Below are 16671 nucleotides of genomic sequence, written 5' to 3' on the forward strand. Positions count from 1 at the left end.
CACACACACACACACACACACACATACACTCACTCACATTCTTCAGATTCTATAGTATTCAGCTGCCCTCACTCACTGCATCTCTAATGGAGATCATGTGGGATAATCCCAGAGAACAGTAGTCACTCATTAGTGAGCACCACTCACTCACTGGAACACCACACACACACACACACACATACACTCACTCACATTCTTCAGATTCTATAGTATTCAGCTGCCCGTCCAGATGTGTTCCTCCAGTTGCATCTCTAATGGAGATCAGTGATGTGGGATAATCCCAGAGAACAGTAGTGGGGGAAGCAATGGGAGTGTTGTTGATTAGTGAGCTGGACCAGAGTCAGACTGGAACACCAGCTGGGAGAAATGGGAAGGTTGTTGATTAGTGAGCTGGACCAGAGTCAGACTGGAACACCAGCTGGGAGAAATGGGAAGGTTGTTGATTAGTGAGCTGGACCAGAGTCAGACTGGAACACCAGCTGGGAGAAATGGGAAGGTTGTTGATTAGTGAGCTGGACCAGGGTCAGACTGGAACACCAGCTGGGAGAAATGGGAAGGTTGTTGATTAGTGGGAGAATGGGAAGGACCAGTGAGCTCAGACTGGAACACCAGCTGGGAGAAATGGGAAGGTTGTTGATTAGTGAGCTGGACCAGAGTCAGACTGGAACACCAGCTGGGAGAAATGGGAAGGTTGTTGATTAGTGAGCTGGACCAGGGTCAGACTGGAACACCAGCTGGGAGAAATGGGAAGGTTGTTGATTAGTGAGCTGGACCAGAGTCAGACTGGAACACCAGCTGGGAGAAATGCTGAGTGATTAACCCTTTTTAAACATCTATGTTTAACATACATCTATGACCAATGTTTTTTTCTGTGAGTTCAATGTGTTTCTCTAGAGATGAAATCAGATGAATCCTGAACTGTGTGTTGTTGGTCGTTTCCTACAGGCCAATATTCAACATAGTTTAGTGCAGAAAACGTGGTAATTAACTAGAATGACCATAAGCCCTCTTGCCCAGTCTGTGTGGGAAGAGAGAGAAGAGACAGAAGACGAGGGATCGAGAGCAGTTGCTGTGAGAGGTGTCTCTACCTGAAAATACATCATCCAAGTGATTGATAGTTGTTGGTATTCAGCAGTTACAAAATTCTGAAGAACTACTAAAATAGTGATTTTGTCAGACAGCACAGGCAGCAGGTCTATAGAGATGAGATGATGGAATGAAATAATAAAGTTGTCAAATAGAACAAATATATACACAAGTAGAATATTTTATGAGAGAGAGAGAGCTCTCTAGTCTCTCTCTAGCAGGGTGTTGATATCTCATTGCTCTCTAGTCTCTCTAGCAGGGTGTTGATATCTCACTGCTCTCTAGTCTCTCTCTAGCAGGGTGTTGATATCTCACTGCTCTCTAGTCTCTCTCTAGCAGGGTGTTGATATCTCATTGCTCTCTAGTCTCTCTAGCAGGCAGGGTGTTGATATCTCACTGCTCTCTAGTCTCTCTAGCAGGGTGTTGATATCTCATTGCTCTCTAGTCTCTCTAGCAGGGTGTTGATATCTCACTGCTCTCTAGTCTCTCTCTAGCAGGGTGTTGATATCTCATTGCTCTCTAGTCTCTCTAGCAGGGTGTTGATATCTCACTGCTCTCTAGTCTCTCTCTAGCAGGGTGTTGATATCTCACTGCTCTCTAGTCTCTCTAGCAGGGTGTTGATATCTCACTGCTCTCTAGTATCTCTAGCAGGGTGTTGATATCTCACTGATCTCTAGTATCTCTAGCAGGGTGTTGATATCTCACTGCTCTCTAGTCTCTCTAGCAGGGTGTTGATATCTCACTGCTCTCTAGTCTCTCTAGCAGGGTGTTGATATCTCACTGCTCTCTAGTCTCTCTAGCAGGGTGTTGATATCTCACTGCTCTCTAGTCTCTCTAGCAGGGTGTTGATATCTCACTGCTCTCTAGTCTCTCTCTCTAGCAGGGTGTTGATATCTCACTGCTCTCTAGTCTCTCTAGCAGGGTGTTGATATCTCACTGCTCTCTAGTCTCTCTAGCAGGGTGTTGATATCTCACTGCTCTCTAGTCTCTCTAGCAGGGTGTTGATATCTCACTGCTCTCTAGTCTCTCTCGCAGGGTGTTGATATCTCACTGCTCTCTAGTCTCTCTAGCAGGGTGTTGATATCTCACTGCTCTCTAGTCTCTCTCGCAGGGTGTTGATATCTCACTGCTCTCTAGCAGGGTGTTGATATCTCACTGCTCTCTAGCAGGGTGTTGATATCTCACTGCTCTCTAGTCACTGGATCCACAAGCAGTCCGGCGCGGCTGAGTGTGTGTGTGTCTCCCCTCTCTCAGGTGTACACCTCTCACGGCCCTACGGTCATCATGCCAACATGGTTCTGCTCCAGGGATTGGTTCCAGCGGGTCGGAACCTTTGACGAGGGCGGCAAGGTGAGACTCCACCCCTAAAACATCTCCACGCAAGTCAAATTTAGAATCTAAAACCAACCACTTATGCAGATTTGAATGATTTGAACAGTGGGTCCACCGAGTCTGAAAAGGAAGGGAAGTCGAGGGAGGACTTCCCTTTCAGGTGTGCTCAGGGGTTAGAGGTCAAGAAGTGCAAGCACAAGACTGCATGAGGACTCCTCTAATTTGTCCAACGTTAGATCACAAATCTATTTGAATAATGTGTGACCTCACTCTTCCCTTCTCTACCACCTCCTCCCTCATCACCCTCTTTCCCCCCCCTCTCTTCTCCTGTCCTCTTATCTTTCCCCCCCTCTCTTCTCCTGTCCTCTTATCTTTCCCCCCCCTCTTTTCTCCTGTCCTCTTATCTTCCCCCCCCTCTCTTCTCCTGTCCTCTAATCTTTCCCCCTCTCTTCTCCTGTCCTCTTATCTTTCCCCCTCTCTTCTCCTGTCCTCTAATCTTTCCCCCTCTCTTCTCCTGTCCTCTAATCTTTCCCCCTCTCTTCTCCTGTCCTCTTATCTTTCCCCCCTCTCTTCTCCTGTCCTCTTATCTTCCCCCCTCTCTTCTCCTGTCCTCTTATCTTTCCCCCTCTCTTCTCCTGTCCTCTTATCTTTCCCCCCTCTCTTCTCCTGTCCTCTTATCTTTCCCCCTCTCTTCTCCTGTCCTCTTATCTTCCCCCTCTCTTCTCCTGTCCTCTTATCTTCCCCCTCTCTTCTCCTGTCCTCTTATCTTTCCCCCTCTCTTCTCCTGTCCTCTTATCTTTCCCCCTCTCTTCTCCCCTCTTATCTTTCTTCTCCTGTCCTCTTATCTTTCCCCCCTCTCTTCTCCTGTCCTCTTCTCTTTCCTCTCTCTTCTTCTCTCCTGTCCTCTTCTTCTCTCCTGTCCTCTTCTTCTCTCCTGTCCTCTTCCCTCCTGTCCTCTTCTTCTCTCCTGTCCTCTTCTCTTTCCTCTCTCTTCTTCTCTCCTGTCCTCTTCTCTTTCCTCTCTCTTCTTCTCTCCTGTCCTCTCTTCTTCTCTCCTGTCCTCTCTTCTACTCTCCTGTCTTCCTCTCTCTTCTTCTCTCCTGTCCTCTTCTCTTTCCTCTCTCTTCTTCTCTCCAGTCCTCTTCTCTTTCCTCTCTCTTCTTCTCAACTGTCCTCCACTCTTTCCTCTCTTCTTCTCTTCTCTCATCTCCTCTCCTCTCTCTTCTACTCTCCTATCCTCTTCTTTCCTCTCTCTTCTACTCTATTGTCCTCTTCTCTCCTGTCCTCCTCTCTTTCCTCTCTCTTCTTCTCTCCTGTCCTCTTCTCTTTCCTCTCTCCTCTTCTCTCTCCTCTCTCCTCTTCTCTCTCCTCTCCTCTCCAGGGAGTTCCAGAGGATCTGTTGTGGTTCTATCAGAGTGTTGGTCAGGGAGGAGGTGTGGTCAGAGTGGACCAGTGTTTACTAGTCTACCGCTACCATCAACAAGCTGCTACACACTCTGTCCTGGAGTAAGACATGCACACACAGCCACGCTTACACACACACACACACACACACACACACATGTCCTCCAGCTACACACAGCTGTCCAGCTGACCCCTTCCTGAGCCTCATCCTTGGACACACACACTCAGCTCTGGAATTCCCTTGCCGTGTGTGTGTGTGTTGCCCTTTCCAACCTCTATAGCGACACACACACACGTAGGACACGCGTAGCGGAAAGCCTGTTTCTGTAAATACTCTGATAGGGAAGACCTCTCCTTCCCTTCCCTCATAACCTCCTCCCTCATAACCTCCTCCCTCTCATCCCCTCGTTCCTGTTATCACTCCTTCCTTCCTTCCATCTGTCCATCGTATATCTAACCTTGTTGACGCGCTGTCACCATCTACTCCTTTACAAATCATCCTCTCCTCCCTCGCTCTTCCCTCTCTCCTCCCTCTCTCCTCCCTCTCTCTTCCCTCTCTCCTCCCTCTCTCTTCCCTCTCTCCTCCCTCTCTCCTCTCTATCTCTTCCCTCTCTCCTCCCTCTCTCCTCCCTCTCTCTTCCCTCTCTCCTCCCTCTCTCTTCCCTCTCTCCTCCCTCTCTCTTCCCTCTCTCCTCCCTCTCTCCTCCCTATCTCCTCTCTCCTCCTTCTCTCTTCCATCTCTCCTCTCTTCCCTCTCTCCTCCCTCTCTCTTCCCTCTCTCCTCCCTCTCTCTTCCCTCTCTCTTCCCTCTCTCCTCCCTCTCTCTTCCCTCTCTCCTCCCTCTCTCTTCCCTCTCTCCTCCCTCTCTCCTCTCTATCTCTTCCCTCTCTCCTCCCTCTCTCCTCCTTCTCTCTTCCATCTCTCCTCTCTTCCCTCTCTCCTCCCTCTCTCTTCCCTCTCTCCTCCCTCTCTCCTCCCTATCTCTTCTCTCCTCTTTCTCTCTTCCATCTCTCCTCTCTTCCCTCTCTCCTCCCTCTCCTTTCTCTTTCTATTTGTCTATCAGTCTTATTTCCAGCTCCTTCTGTTATCTCTCACTTAACTTCTCTCCCTCTCTCTCCACTCTTCTCCTCCCTCCCTCCTCCCTCTGTCTTCCCTCTCTCCTCCCTCTCTCCTCCCTCTTTCTTCCCTCTCTCCTCCTTCTCTCTTCCATCTCTCCTCTCCTCCCTCTCTCCTCCTTCTCTCTTCCATCTCTCCTCTCTTCCCTCTCTCTTCCATCTCTCCTCTATTCCCTCTCTCTTCCCTCTCTCCTCCCTCTCTCTTCCCTCTCTCCTCACTCTCTCTTCCCTCTCTCTTCCCTCTCTCCTCTCTTCCCTCTCTCCTCTCTCTTCCCTCTCTCCTCTCTTCCCTCTCTCATCTCCTCCCTCCTCCCTCTCTTCCCTCTCTCCTCTCTTCCCTCTCTCCTCTCTTCCCTCTCCTCCTCTCTCTCCTCTCTTCCCTCTCTCTTCCCTCTCTCTTCCCTCCTCTCCTCCCTCTCTCCTCTCTTCGCTCTCTCTTCCCTCTCTCCTCCCTCTCTCCTCTCTTCGCTCTCTCTTCCCTCTCTCCTCTCCTCTCTCTCTCTCTTCCCTCTCTCCTCCCTCTCTCTTCCCTCTCTCCTCTTTCTCTTTCTCTCTCTTCCTCTCTCCTCTCTCTTCCCTCTTCCTCTCTCTTCCCTCTCTCCTCTCTTCCCTCTCTCATCTCCTCCCTCTCTCCTCTCTTCCCTCTCTCCTCTCTTCCCTCTCTCCTCTCTTCCCTCTCTCCTCTCTTCCCTCTCTCTTCCCTCTCTCTTCCCTCCTCTCCTCCCTCTCTCCTCTCTTCGCTCTCTCTTCCCTCTCTCCTCCCTCTCTCCTCTCTTCGCTCTCTCTTCCCTCTCTCCTCCCTCTCTCCTCTCTTCCCTCTCTCCTCCCTCTCCTTTCTCTTTCTATTTGTCTATCAGTCATATTTCCAGCTCCTTCTGTTATCTCTCACTTAACTTCTCCCTCTGTCTCTCTCTCTCTGTTTCTCTTTTCTACCATCTTAACTCTCCAGACACTTCACACTTCTGAGTCAATCCCTCTACGATTACATATTGTGTGTGTGTGTGTGTGTGTGTGTCCACACTGCATGTATATATTTCTATGTGTTAATCTAGGTCCCCCTAAATCAAAGCATCAGTGAAACTGCTAAAGGAAGCAATATGGGGACCACCCATGCACAGTGTGTATGTGTTTAATTGATGTGTGTGTGAATATGTGCGTGTGTGTACACCTGTGTGTGTGTGTGTGTGTATTTGACTAGAACCATGGTTTATGGTGGTGGATTAGGGTTGTTTGTCATGGAGGCCCAGTGTTTTAGTCAAACCATCACATCAGAGGAAGAGCTCACTAATGTCTCCATATGATAACTATCAGGCTGTTGTTCTAGGTGTGTGTGGTCCATGTCTGTAACTCCTCCTCTGTCCTCCGGTCTCCAGGAAAACCATTTGGAACCTCCGTGTGGCCTTCCTCCAGGAGAGAGTTATCAACCAATGGGAATCCTTCACCATATGGAATGCTGGGAAACAGGGCCGGAAACTATACCGCTGCCTCAGTTCTTTCAATCAGAAGAAGGTATGTACCTTTTCAACAGCCAATCGCAAAAGGTTATGCAACACTTGCTAGCCAATCAGGAGAGGTTAACAAAACTCTCAATAGCCAATTAGGTTGCATCTTCCACAGTCAGTGCTATCTTATTGGTAGGATCAGGTGACCCTCCTCCCCAGAACACAGTGCTGACCTTAGATCTGTTTGTAGGGTCAATGATCCTTTATCCCGTGTCCTCTGATCCATCATGACAACACGGAGCTGTTTATCCTGTGTCCTCTGATCCGTCATGACAACATGGAGCTGTTTATCCTGTGTCCTCTGATCCATCATGACAACATGGAGCTGTGTCCTCTGATCCGTCATGACAACATGGAGCTGTTTATCCTGTGTCCTCTGATCCGTCATGACAACATGGAGCTGTTTATCCTGTGTCCTCTGATCCGTCATGACAACATGGAGCTGTTTATCCTGTGTCCTCTGATCCGTCATGACAACATGGAGCTGTGTCCTCTGATCCGTCATGACAACATGGAGCTGTTTATCCTATGTCCTCTGATCCATCATGACAACATGGAGCTGTGTCCTCTGATCCGTCATGACAACATGGAGCTGTTTATCCTGTGTCCTCTGATCCATCATGACAACATGGAGCTGTGTCCTCTGGTCCGTCATGACAACATGGAGCTGTGTCCTCTGATCCGTCATGACAACACGGAGCTGTGTCCTCTGATCCGTCATGACAACACGGAGCTGTTTATCCTTTGTCCTCTGATCCGTCATGACAACATGGAGCTGCATCTCAAATGGCACTATTCCCTATTTAGTGTCAATAATAGGATCCGATTTGGTCAAAAGTAGTGCACTGAATAGGGAATAGGATACGATTTGGGACACTCTGTGTTGAGACACTGTAGTAGGAGGAGCCAGCTGGTCCCAACTGGTCATAATGGGTCGTGGATCACAATCTACTGTTACACTGACTGATACACCAGGTGTGGTGGGCTGAATCAGAGGTGTGGGGGGCTGCCTTAATCGACATCACGTCTTCCGCTCCCGGGGAACAGTGGGTTAACTGCCTTGCTCAGGGGCAGAACGACAGATGTTGACCTTAATAGTGTGTGTACATACATTTACAAACAGCGGTTTGTGTGTGTGTTGGTCAGGTTCGAGCGTTCTGCGACGTGGACGAGAATAAGATCAAGAAAGGCTTCTACACCTATGAGGAGTCCAAGGTGCGACCCTACACTCTAGAACCATAGATACCACAACACTCTAGAACCATAGAAACCACAACACTCTAGAACCAAACTACCATAGATACCACAACACTCTGGAACCAAACTACCATAGATGTCAGATCAGATCTTGGAGCTAAGCCACCATATATACCACAACACTCTAGAACCAAACTACCATAATGTCAGATCAGAACTTGGAGCTAAGCCACCATAGATACCACAACACTCTAGAACCAAACTACCATAATGTCAGATCAGATCTTGGAGCTAAGCCACCATAGATACCACAACACTCTAGAACCAAACTACCATAGATGTCAGATCAGATCTTGGAGCTAAGCCACCATAGATACCACAACACTCTAGAACCAAACTACCATAGATGTCAGATCAGATCTTGGATCTAAGCTACCATAGATGTCAGATCAGATCTTGGATCTAAGCTACCATAGATTTCAGATCAGATCTTGGAGCTAAGCCACCATAGATACCACAACACTCTAGAACCAAACGACCATAGATATCACAACACTCTAGAACCTAACTACCATAGATACCACAACACTCTAGAACCTAACTACCATAGATACCACAACACTCTAGAACCTAACTACCATAGATACCACAACACTCTAGAACCAAACGACCATAGATACCACAACACTCTAGAACCAAACGACCATAGATACCACAACACTCTAGAACCTAACTACCATAGATACCACAACACTCTAGAACCTAACTACCATAGATACCACAACACTCTAGAACCTAACTACCATAGATACCACAACACTCTAGAACCAAACGACCATAGATACCACAACACTCTAGAACCAAACGACCATAGATACCACAACACTCTAGAACCTAACTACCATAGATACCACAACACTCTAGAACCTAACTACCATAGATACCACAACACTCTAGAACCTAACTACCATAGATACCACAACACTCTAGAACCTAACTACCATAGATACCACAACACTCTAGAACCTAACTACCATAGATACCACAACACTCTAGAACCTAACTACCATAGATACCACAACACTCTAGAACCTAACTACCATAGATACCACAACACTCTAGAACCTAACTACCATAGATACCACAACACTCTAGAACCTAACTACCATAGATACCACAACACTCTAGAACCTAACTACCATAGATACCACAACACTCTAGAACCTAACTACCATAGATACCACAACACTCTAGAACCTAACTACCATAGATACCACAACACTCTAGAACCTAACTACCATAGATACCACAACACTCTAGAACCTAACTACCATAGATACCACAACACTCTAGAACCTAACTACCATAGATACCACAACACTCTAGAACCTAACTACCATAGAAGGAGAAGTCCTAACCGTGTTATTATGTTTGTGTCCTTTTCCTCTCCTCATTGTTCCTCCTGTCTTCCTCCCAGGAGAGGCCCAAGCCTCAGATCCCTGTACTGCACTACAGAGATGCCTCTCCACCCTACATCATCTGTGTCAAGCTGGTGAGTGGAGAAAGTGTGTGTGCGTCTGTGTGTCCTGTTGTTCGTTGTTCCGGATCGTATCTCCGCCAGGTCGGTAATCTCTGCTAATGGTATAATGAGCTAGGGCGTGTGCCCTGGCACGCACACACACACGTACGTACAGACACACACACACACACGTACTGATCTTTGACTGCAGCATAATATTTTCACTGATACTTTGACCGGCGCTCACCTTCACACACCCTCTTTAACCAGCGTTTTGCCTCAATAAATATATAAGTTATAAAGCCTTAGTAACAACCAGACAGGGTATAATATAAATATATAACAACCAGACAGGGTATAATATATATAACAACCAGACAGGGTGTAATATATATATATAACAACCAGACAGGGTATAATATATATATATAACAACCAGACAGGGTATAATATATATATATAACAACCAGACAGGGTATAATATAAATATATAACAACCAGACAGGGTGTAATATATATATATATATAACAACCAGACAGGGTATAATATATATATAACAACCAGACAGGGTATAATATATATATATAACAACCAGACAGGGTATAATATATATATATAACAACCAGACAGGGTATAATATAAATATATAACAACCAGACAGGGTATAATATATATATAACAACCAGACAGGGTATAATATATATATAACAACCAGACAGGGTATAATATATATATATAACAACCAGACAGGGTATAATATAAATATATAACAACCAGACAGGGTATGATATAAATATATAACAACCAGACAGGGTATAATATATATATATATAACAACCAGACAGGGTATAATATATATATAACAACCAGACAGGGTATAATATAAATATATAACAACCAGACAGGGTATAATATATATATATAACAACCAGACAGGGTATAATATATATATAACAACCAGACAGGGTATAATATATATATATAACAACCAGACAGGGTATAATATATATATATAACAACCAGACAGGGTATAATATAAATATATAACAACCAGACAGGGTATGATATAAATATATAACAACCAGACAGGGTATAATATAAATATATAACAACCAGACAGGGTATAATATAAATATATAACAACCAGACAGGGTATAATATATATATAACAACCAGACAGGGTATAATATAAATATATAACAACCAGACAGGGTATAATATATATATATATATATAACAACCAGACAGGGTATAATATATATATATATATAACAGTTATAAAGCCTTTAGTAACAACCAGACAGGGTATAATATAAATATATATAACAGTTATAAAACCTTAGTAACAACCAGACAGGGTATAATATATATAACAACCAGACAGGGTATAATATAAATATATAACAACCAGACAGGGTATAATATATATATATAACAATCAGACAGGGTATAATATATATATAACAACCAGACAGGGTATAATATATATATATATATATAACAACCAGACAAGGTATAATATATATATATAACAGTTATAAAGCCTTAGTAACAACCAGACAGGGTATAATATATATATATAACAGTTATAAAGCCTTAGTAACAACCAGACAGGGTATAATATATATATATGTAACAGTTATAAAGCCTTAGTAACAACCAGACAGGGTATAATATATATATAACAACCAGACAGGGTATAATATAAATATATAACAACCAGACAGGGTATAATATATATATAACAACCAGACAGGGTATAATATATATATATATAACAATCAGACAGGGTATAATATATATATATAACAATCAGACAGGGTATAATATAAATATATAACAACCAGACAGGGTATAATATAAATATATAACAACCAGACAGGGTATAATATATATATAACAACCAGACAGGGTATAATATATATATATATAACAATCAGACAGGGTATAATATATATATATAACAATCAGACAGGGTATAATATAAATATATAACAACCAGACAGGGTATAATATAAATATATAACAACCAGACAGGGTATAATATATATATATAACAACCAGACAGGGTATATATATATATATATATATATAACAATCAGACAGGGTATAATATATATATATAACAATCAGACAGGGTATAATATATATATAACAACCAGACAGGGTATAATATATATATATAACAACCAGACAGGGTATAATATATATATATATAACAGTTATAAAGCCTTAGTAACAACCAGACAGGGTATAATATATATATAACAGTTATAAAGCCTTAGTAACAACCAGACAGGGTATAATATAAATATATAACAACCAGACAGGGTATAATATATATATATAACAACCAGACAGGGTATAATATATATATATAACAACCAGACAGGGTATAATATAAATATATAACAACCAGACAGGGTATAATATATATATATAACAACCAGACAGGGTATAATGTATATATATATATATAACAACCAGACAAGGTATAATATATATATATAACAGTTATAAAGCCTTAGTAACAACCAGACAGGGTATAATATATATATATAACAGTTATAAAGCCTTAGTAACAACCAGACAGGGTATAATATATATATATGTAACAGTTATAAAGCCTTAGTAACAACCAGACAGGGTATAATATATATATAACAACCAGACAGGGTATAATATAAATATATAACAACCAGACAGGGTATAATATATATATAACAACCAGACAGGGTATAATATATATATATATAACAATCAGACAGGGTATAATATATATATATAACAATCAGACAGGGTATAATATAAATATATAACAACCAGACAGGGTATAATATAAATATATAACAACCAGACAGGGTATAATATATATATAACAACCAGACAGGGTATAATATATATATATATAACAATCAGACAGGGTATAATATATATATATAACAATCAGACAGGGTATAATATAAATATATAACAACCAGACAGGGTATAATATAAATATATAACAACCAGACAGGGTATAATATATATATATAACAACCAGACAGGGTATAATATATATATATATATATAACAATCAGACAGGGTATAATATATATATATAACAATCAGACAGGGTATAATATATATATAACAACCAGACAGGGTATAATATATATATATAACAACCAGACAGGGTATAATAAATATATATATATAACAGTTATAAAGCAGGGTATAATTAGTAACAACCAGACAGGGTATAATATATATATAACAGTTATAAAGCCTTAGTAACAACCAGACAGGGTATAATATAAATATATAACAACCAGACAGGGTATAATATATATATATAACAACCAGACAGGGTATAATATATATATATAACAACCAGACAGGGTATAATATAAATATATAACAACCAGACAGGGTATAATATATATATATAACAACCAGACAGGGTATAATGTATATATGTAACAGTTATAAAGCCTTAGTAACAACCTGACAGGGTATAATATATATATAACAGTTATAAAGCCTTAGTAACAACCAGACAGGGTATAATATAAATATATAACAACCAGACAGGGTATAATATATATATATAACAACCAGACAGGGTATAATATATATATATATAACAACCAGACAGGGTATAATATAAATATATAACAACCAGACAGGGTATAATATATATATATAACAACCAGACAGGGTATAATGTATATATGTAACAGTTATAAAGCCTTAGTAACAACCTGACAGGGTATAATATATATATATAACAGTTATAAAGCCTTAGTAACAACCAGACAGGGTATAATATATATATATATAACAACCAGACAGGGTATAATATATATATAACAACCAGACAGGGTATAATATATATATAACAGTTATAAAGCCTTAGTAACAACCAGACAGGGTATAATATATATATATATATATATATAACAACCAGACAGGGTATAATATAAATATATAACAACCAGACAGGGTATAATATATATATAACAACCAGACAGGGTATAATATATATATAACAACCAGACAGGGTATAATATATATATATAACAACCAGACAGGGTATAATATATATATATAACAACCAGACAGGGTATAATATATATATATAACAACCAGACAGGGTATAATATATATATATATATAACAACCAGACAGGGTATAATATATATATATAACAACCAGACAGGGTATAATATATATATAACAACCAGACAGGGTATAATATATATATATAACAACCAGACAGGGTATAATATATATATATAACAATCAGACAGGGTATAATATATATATAACAACCAGACAGGGTATAATATATATATAACAACCAGACAGGGTATAATATATATATATAACAACCAGACAGGGTATAATATAAATATATAACAACCAGACAGGGTATAATATATATATAACAACCAGACAGGGTATAATATAAATATATAACAACCAGACAGGGTATAATATATATATAACAACCAGACAGGGTATAATATATATATAACAACCAGACAGGGTATAATATATATATAACAACCAGACAGGGTATAATATAAATATATAACAACCAGACAGGGTATAATATATATATAACAACCAGACAGGGTATAATATATATATAACAACCAGACAGGGTATAATATATATATTCAACCGTTATTAAGCCTTCCTAAAAGTTATTTGGTGATCCTTTAACTGGGGAATTGAATTGCCTCTGGGTTTAGAAAACACACACACACACACACTCTGTTGGCCAGCCCAGGCAGACAGACAGTTAATGTTGTGTTTATCTAATTATGAGCTGCAGACAGCTAATCGACTGGCCCTGCCTCCCAGAGCTTCTAATTGGCCAATTATGGGAATCCGTGATTATTCAGTCAGAGGACACTGGGACCTGGACTCAATCTCTCTCTCACACACACACACACACACACACACACACACACACACACACACACCTGGAGCCAATCACACAATTAATTGTTAAACACACCCATATGTTACAAGTACCGGATTGGGTTTAATTCCATTTAAATTCCATTTTCAATGAACATCTGGAATTTAATTAGGTTTACTTTCTGAATTGACTGGAAATGAATTGGAATTGGCCCCAACCCTGGTCCTTATCTCTTTAACTGTTGACCAATCAGATGCCAGAGATAACTCAAAACAGGAAGTGACCTCACCTACAGACAGGAAGTATGAGACTGACCATGGGCGTTGGTGATAATTAGAGCGATGACCAGCATCTCCTCCTCACTCTCACTCTTTTCATGTTCTGTCATTTCGTTCTCCCAGGACATGACCGGAGGAGTGTTTGAGGAAAACCTGAAGTCTCTCCATCTGGAAGAAGGAGTTGACTACTACCACTTCAACTAACACTCTGGGATGGAGAGATGGAGAGGAGGGGAGTTGACTACTACCACTTCAACTAACACTCTGGGATGGAGAGATGGAGAGGAGGGGAGTTGACTACTACCACTTCAACTAACACTCTGGGATGGAGAGATGGAGAGGAGGGGAGTTGACTACTACCACTTCAACTAACACTCTGGGATGGAGAGATGGAGAGGAGAGGAGTTGACTACTACCACTTCAACTAACACTCTGGGATGTAGAGATGGAGAGGAGGGGAGTTGACTACTACCACTTCAACTAACACTCTGGGATGGAGAGATGGAGAGGAGTTGACTACTACCACTTCAACTAACACTCTGGGATGGAGAGATGGAGAGGAGGGGAGTTGACTACTACCACTTCAACTAACACTCTGGGATGTAGAGATGGAGAGGAGGGGAGTTGACTACTACCACTTCAACTAACACTCTGGGATGGAGAGATGGAGAGGAGGGGAGTTGACTACTACCACTTCAACTAACACTCTGGGATGTAGAGATGGAGAGGAGGGGAGTTGACTACTACCACTTCAACTAACACTCTGGGATGGAGAGATGGAGAGGAGGGAGTTGACTACTACCACTTCAACTAACACTCTGGGATGTAGAGATGGAGAGGAGGGGAGTTGACTACTACCACTTCAACTAACACTCTGGGATGTAGAGATGGAGAGGAGGGAGTTGACTACTACCACTTCAACTAACACTCTGGGATGTAGAGATGGAGAGGAGGGGAGTTGACTACTACCACTTCAACTAACACTCTGGGATGGAGAGATGGAGAGGAGGGGAGTTGACTACTACCACTTCAACTAACACTCTGGGATGTAGAGATGGAGGGGAGGGGAGTTGACTACTACCACTTCAACTAACACTCTGGATGGAGAGATGGAGAGGAGTTGACTACTACCACTTCAACTAACACTCTGGGATGTAGAGATGGAGAGGAGAGGAGTTGACTACTACCACTTCAACTAACACTCTGGATGGAGAGATGGAGAGGAGTTGACTACTACCACTTCAACTAACACTCTGGATGGAGAGATGGAGAGGAGGGGAGTTGACTACTACCACTTCAACTAACACTCTGGGATGGAGAAATGGAGAGGAGGGGAGTTGACTACTACCACTTCAACTAACACTCTGGGATGGAGAGATGGAGAGGAGGGGAGTTGACTACTACCACTTCAACTAACACTCTGGGATGGAGAGATGGAGAGGAGGGGAGTTGACTACTACCACTTCAACTAACACTCTGGGATGGAGAGATGGAGAGGAGGGGAGGGGAGTTGACTACTACCACTTCAACTAACACTCTGGGATGGAGAAACAGAGGGATGGAGGGGGGGGGTGAGTGTTTGAGGGTTGGATGCTGAGAAGGATAGATGGACTATGACAGTCATCTGCTTGCTGTCTAGTTAGTATAATATGTGTTGCAGCATGTCCATGTTGATCGTGGAGATAAATCACAAATACAAACGTTTCCAATCATGTCCTCTGAAAGAGACTTTCCAGAAATATGTTGTGCTGTCCAGTCACACACACACACACACACACACACACTATACACACACACTATACACACACACACTATACACACACACTATACACTATACACACACACTATACACTATACACACACACACACACTATACACACACACACTATACACACACACTATACACACACACACACACACTATACACATACACACACACACACTATACACACTATACACACACACACACACTATACACATACACACACTATACACACACACACACACTATACACACACTATATATACACACACACACACTATACACACACACACACACACACTATACACACACACACACACTATACACACACACTATACACTATACACACACACACACACACTATATATATACACACACTATACACACACTATACACACACACTATACACACACACTATATACACACACACACACTATACACACACACACACACACACTATACACACACTATACACACACACACTATACACTATACACACACACTATACACTATACACACACACACACACTATACACACACACACTATACACACACACTATACAC

General features: G+C 41.6%; 1 protein-coding gene across 1 annotated transcript in view; it reads left to right on the forward strand.

The window, feature by feature from the left end:
• Positions 1–15130, forward strand: part of b3gntl1 (UDP-GlcNAc:betaGal beta-1,3-N-acetylglucosaminyltransferase-like 1) — a 50029-nt gene extending 34899 nt beyond the window's left edge. The window contains exons 8-13 of the mRNA XM_065001094.1: positions 2341–2436; positions 3800–3924; positions 6311–6446; positions 7586–7654; positions 9114–9188; positions 14470–15130. Of these exons, the coding sequence (XP_064857166.1) occupies positions 2341–2436; positions 3800–3924; positions 6311–6446; positions 7586–7654; positions 9114–9188; positions 14470–14550 (582 nt within the window). The 3' untranslated portion in view covers positions 14551–15130. The remainder of the gene's footprint in view (positions 1–2340; positions 2437–3799; positions 3925–6310; positions 6447–7585; positions 7655–9113; positions 9189–14469) is intronic.
• The last annotated feature ends 1541 nt before the right edge of the window (positions 15131–16671 follow it).

Source organism: Oncorhynchus nerka, linkage group LG15 (assembly GCF_034236695.1).
Source record: "Oncorhynchus nerka isolate Pitt River linkage group LG15, Oner_Uvic_2.0, whole genome shotgun sequence".
Classification (NCBI taxonomy): Eukaryota; Metazoa; Chordata; class Actinopteri; order Salmoniformes; family Salmonidae; genus Oncorhynchus; species Oncorhynchus nerka.